Source organism: Ailuropoda melanoleuca, chromosome 3 (assembly GCF_002007445.2).
Source record: "Ailuropoda melanoleuca isolate Jingjing chromosome 3, ASM200744v2, whole genome shotgun sequence".
In the NCBI taxonomy this organism is placed as follows: domain Eukaryota; kingdom Metazoa; phylum Chordata; class Mammalia; order Carnivora; family Ursidae; genus Ailuropoda; species Ailuropoda melanoleuca.
The window spans coordinates 25,054,064-25,059,927 of record NC_048220.1 but is presented as its reverse complement, the minus strand read 5'-3'; the positions used below and the strand labels follow the sequence as shown (position 1 = coordinate 25,059,927).

The window sequence follows — 5,864 nt, the reverse complement described above, 5'->3', positions numbered from 1 at the left end:
GAAGCTTTTTATCTTGATGAGGTCCCAATAGTTCATTTTTGCTTTTGTTTCTCTTGCCTTTGGAGGCATGTCTAGCAAGAAGCTGCTAAGGCCAAGGTCAAAGAGGTTGCTGCCTGTATTCTCCTCTAGGATTTTGATGGATTCCTGTCTCACATTTAGGTCTTTCATCCATTTTGAGTTTATCTCTGTGTATGGATCAGAAAATGGTTGTTTCATTCTTCTGCATGTGGCTGTCCAATTTTCCCAGCATCATTTGTTAAAGAGACTGTCTTTTTTCCATTGTATATTCTTCCCTGCTTTGTCAAAGATCAGCTGACCATATCCAAACACACCTCCAGATTGAAACTGAGGGGGTGGAGAACCATTCATCAGGCTAATGGACGTCAAAAGAAAGCTGGAGTAGCAACCCTTATATAAAACGAATTAGATTGTAAACCAAAGACTGTAATAAGAGATAAAGAGGACACTGTATCATACTTGAAGGGTCTATCCAACAAGATCTAACAATTGTAAATATTTATGCCCCTAACTTGGGAGCAGCCAATTATATAAACCAATTAACAACAAAATAAAAGAAACACACTGATAATAATACAATAATAGTAAGGGACTGTAACACCCCAGTCATGGCAATGGACAGATCATCTAAGCAGATCAACAAGGAAACAAGGACTTTTAATGACACACTGGACCAGATGGACTTCACAGATATATTCAGAGCATTCCATCCTAAAGCAACAGAATACACATTCTTCTCGAGTGCACATGGAACATTCTCCAGAACAGATCACATACTGGGTCACAAATCAGGTTTCAACCAGTACCAGAAGTTGTTTTCAAAAGGTATACAGTTCTGTACTGCAGATGGTTAAGATCATACTCCAGGATGCCAAAGGCCCACATTATGATGCTCTCACTGAGGCTTAACACAAACTATACATGACATCTTTTCCCACCAGTGATAACCCCTAATACTCTTTGGTCTGCCAGACTGTGAGGCCCAAGAGCAGTGCCCCTTGCACTATAACTTGATCCTAGTATAGATTCTTTTCCTGCTTGGTCTCCACTTGAAACTGGCAAATGTCCATGCTTCCTGCAATACAGGCTGGAGCAGAACCCGTAGCTGTACAATTTGCTGATTCCAGAACCATGATACATTTGTTTTCTGGTTTTTTGGTTTGTTTGTTTTTCTTTTCCATTTAAAATGTCCTATTTTCCTTTTTAAACTAGATTGTGAAGTGCCACTGAAATAGGTAATGTTGGCAAAACAATGTCTGTTGCAATAAAATACATCAGATATTTAAGTAAATAACCTTAAAAACTATGCGGGGAAACATGAACTCAGTCGACTGAATCTGGAACAATGTTTTCTGCACAAGTGAGAATACACATACCTCTTGTTAAAACTGATGTAAACAGAGCCATGGGAACCCTACAGGAGAAGCATGGGGGTGGGGTGGAGGTGGGGGTGAATGGGGGCCGGGGGGTGGTGAGGGGAATGGCAAACTAAAAAATACTGACAAAGGTAGCAGTACCCTGCTCAGTGCAGAAAAACTGGCTTATGCATAAAAATTAGGGTATGATCTCAGATTAAATCCAGATGATTCTGCAAAAGACACTGTGCATGCTATTTAGTTTTAGAAAAAAAATACACACATTTCTTGAGGTAGGAGACTGCAAGACACAATGACTGGTCTTTTACTTCGGAGGTGATGGACAAGCATGTTCCTAATTCCTGGATGCCTAAAAAATTTATAGGTGTAAAAAAAGCATAAATCTTCACAGGTTTCATCTCATATCTTCTGGAGTACGTGTGTCTTACCAGGACCTCCAGTATGCTGACCACCTCTTACTAATCAGTCCAATCAACATAATACCAGCATCATCAACTTAATAAATTAATAAGATGTTCTACAGTATGCTCAGGCAGCTCAGATCTCTTTGTTCTATATTATGACAATGAGTAGGACAGTTAGCCTAAGTCCTCAAGCAAAACTAATCCATGTGAATATCTGATCCTCATTTATGATTTGGGATAAAAAATAACATATTTTCCAAAATAATTACAACATACCTAAGGCCTATTAATCTACTCCAAAAAGATACTACATCTAGTAAAGTGCCTGTGACTAGGGCTACTATTTGCTTCAACTTGCAGTAGTCCACACTTATCACCCTGGGGACATTGGCTTCTGCAAGCACAGACTAACCAGTTAAATAGAGATACCTCGAGACTATAACCTCTGTATCCTTTAAATCCTAAAGGGTACCATTAATCTTCACTATTTTCCTTCTCCAGGATGTCATACTGTTTTTTTTTACTTTACTATCCTGGCTGTGTAGGGAGTGTGGGGGATAGTTTCAAAAGCCTTCCACTTTGCTTACCTTGCTATGATAGTTTTTACATCACATGACTAAGACCCAACGTGGAGACTGCACCAACTGCCAAGTATGCCGAAGTCACTTAACATCCTGGGACCAGGGAAATGGCCGTCAGGTGGGTTCATGGACCCAGTGGACCTCCGGTAAGCTCAATGTTGGCCAGCACTCCGTTTACTACCTAGTCATTCTATGCCACCACTCTAAGCAGGGGATCATGATGAAGCATGAGTCCCTGGATATTAATGTCAACTCAGACCCTGTGTCCAACAGATCTCAAAATGCCTCGGCATTCCCTTTTCCCTAATTAAAAGTTGTTCAAGTAAATGACTGTAGGACCCTTTGGAGAAGGGCTAGAGGAACCATTACCATGTAAAGAACCTAGATCTTCTTTCTCCTAGGAATGTGCCTACCACTTCAATAATGGCTTCCAGAACTGAAAACTGGATCAGATCCAGAAACTGAACAAGGGATCACAACTTTTTATGAAGACCATATTTTTAAAAGCAGTTTTAGGTTCACAGCAAAACCGAGCAGAAAGTACAGGAAGTTCCCTTATATCCCCTGCCTCTACATATGCACAGCCTTTCCCACTATCACCATCCTCCACCAGACCGTATATTTGCCATAAATGATGAACTTACATTGACACATGATTATCACTCAAAGTCCACAGGTTATATAAGGGTTCACTCTTGGTGTTGTACATCCTATGGGTTTTGACAAATGTATTATGACATGTATCCACTATTACAATATCATTAAGAAGAGTTTCACTGCCCTAAAAATCTTCTGTGCTCTGCCTATTCATCTCTCCCTCTCTACCAACCCTTGGCAATCACTGATCCTTTTATCGTCTCCATAGTTTTGTCTTTTAAAAAATGTCGTATAGTTACAATCATACAGTATGCAGCCTTTTCAGAAAGCCTTCTTTCACTAAGTAATATGCATTTAGGATCATGACTTTTTATTTAAGTAAGACACCCACAGCCTACTAGTTATCCTTTCTTGATTTTTCTATAGCCAGAAACTGAATAGTACCTTAGTCAACTACCCATCTACTTTTTCATTAGAGATGTTATTTTCTAATAACCATTACCATTTCTCTGTGGGCTCGCGACTGCCCCTCCATGCTTGCTGGTCATGACAGCACTGCAACAGCCTGGTTTAGGATGTTTAAGTACCACCATCTGGCCTCCATTGTTTCAGGGTTCCATTATGCCTATTGCAGTCTGTGAAACAAACCCTGTAACAGACTATGCTACTGCCTGCCCTGGCCTACAAAGAACTACACTGAAAACTGTAGTAATACTGGTGCTCTTCTAACCAGTGCATTTCTTATGCCTTTGGTAAAAGACATGTCCTCTAGGCCCCATAAACATAATTGGCTCATGGGCCTTCCGGCCAAAAATATTCATTCCAGCATCCCCACAACTACAAGTTCTTTAACTTTTTAAATTTTTTATTTAAATTCAATTTAATTAACATATACTGTATTATTAGTTTTAGAGGTAGAATTCAGTGATTCATCCGTTGCATACAACACCCAGTGCTCATTACTTCAAGTGCCCTCCATAATGCCCGTCACTCAGTTACCCCATCCCCCCACCCACCTCCCCTCCAGCAACCCTCAGGTTGTTTCCTAGAGTTCAACATCTCTTATAATTTGCCTCCCTCTCTGTTTTCATATTATTTTATTTTTCCTTCCCTTCCCCTATGTTCATCTGTTTTGTTTCTTGAATCCCTCATAAGTGAAATTATCTGGTATTTGTCTTTCTCTGACTGACTTATTTCACTTAGCATAATACCTTCTAGTTTCAACATCATTGCAAATGGCAAAATTTCATTTCTTTTTGATGGATGGATAATATTACATGACACACACACATCACATCTTCTTTATCCATTCGTCGGTGGGCTCTTTCCATATTTTAGCTATCGTGGACATTGCTGCTATAAACACTGGGGTGAATGTGCCCTTTCAAATCACTATGTTTGTATCCTTTGGATAAATACCAGGAGTGAAATTTTTGGGTCATAGGGTAGCTCTGTCTTTAGCTTTTTGAAGAACCTCCATACTATTTTCTAGAGTGGCAGCACCAGTTTGCATGCCCGCCAACAATGGAAGAGGATTCCCATTTTTCTGCATCCTCACCAACATCTCTCCTTTCCTGAGTTTTTAATTTTAGCCATTCTGACAGGTGTGAAGTGGTATCTCACTGTGGTTTTCATTTGTATTTCCCTGATGCTGATTGATATTGAGCATTTTTCATGTATCTGTTGGCCATGTGTATGTCTTCTTTGAAGAAATGTCTGTTCATGTCTTCTGCCCATTTCTTGACTGGATTTTTTGTTTTTTTGAGTGTAGAGTTTGATAAATTCTTAATAGGGAAGGGAATAAAAAGCTTAGATTTGTGAAATTAATCAGAGATCTAAGCTTTTTATTCCCTTCCTTCCATCCTCTGCCATGGAAATTCTGTCATTTCAACTTTGTGTATGTGAGCCCTTGTTTTCTTTCATGTTTTCAGGGGTCGTCCTAGTAGTAAGTTCACACCATTCCCTGGGATCCTTGCCAAAATGTTAAATCCAGTAATTCAAGAGAGCATTTCCAAGTCAATAAACTCTTCAATATGCAAATTTTATTTCCCCTTCCCTTGATCAAGCATCCTTAGAATCCAGGCCCACACTTACTCCCCTGAGTTCTTCCAGCAAATGTTGGCTGGTTCTTGTAGCTCCTTTGGAGCACTGTCCCTCTCCTGCCTTATCAGACTCAGAACATCCTCTGCTATATTATGGGTCTCTAGATATTAATGTCAGTTCACAGCCTGTGTACAACCTAACTTAGTCACAGGACTCTGGCAGTAAGGAAGGCGGTATGGGTCCTGGGACAGACACATGGTACTACGTGGGTGAGAGGACCATATAAAGCTTTCCAGTACGAGATTGGGGGGGGGGGGCAGGCAGTACTAACTCTTAATAGAGATGAATGGACCATGTCTGCAGGTTCAAAGGTATATGGGAAGTTAAAATCTTGAGAGACATCTATGCAGATGTCCTCAGCCCACCAGAATCTTGGATTTTCCCAACCAAAGTACTTGGCATGATGGACTTATTTTGGTGGGGCATTTAGTCATCTCTGAATTCAGTCCTCTGAATATTAATTCTTAGGCTTAGACCTTGACCTTCTCTATCTTCCCTGTAGACTTTATAAAAGCTTCTTTGTATGCAACCAAGAGGTCCTCTGGCTCTTACACCTGGATTTTTAATTGCCTATTATACAATCTCAGCTACTTATTATCTTTCTTTGGCTATCAGTGGCATTTAACAATAGCAATCCCATATCACTATGCTTAACATTATTATTTCTCCTGGAAGTTTCAAATGCATGATATATCACACCTGCTAATGTATTCTCTTCCATTAGTATAACTTCCCAATTCAATACAGGTAGAAGTTTAGGAACCTGATGATCATCTTTTTTTTTT

At 39.9% G+C, this 5,864-nt stretch overlaps 1 protein-coding gene across 1 annotated transcript in view; it reads left to right on the top strand.

Annotated features, from left to right (window-relative positions):
* The first annotated feature begins 2,451 nt into the window (after window positions 1-2,451).
* The window catches only part of TRPC7 (transient receptor potential cation channel subfamily C member 7), a 150,849-nt gene continuing 147,436 nt past the window's right edge, over window positions 2,452-5,864 (top strand). The window contains exon 1 of the mRNA XM_034655736.1: window positions 2,452-2,525. Coding sequence (XP_034511627.1) covers window positions 2,452-2,525 — 74 coding nt within the window. The remainder of the gene's footprint in view (window positions 2,526-5,864) is intronic.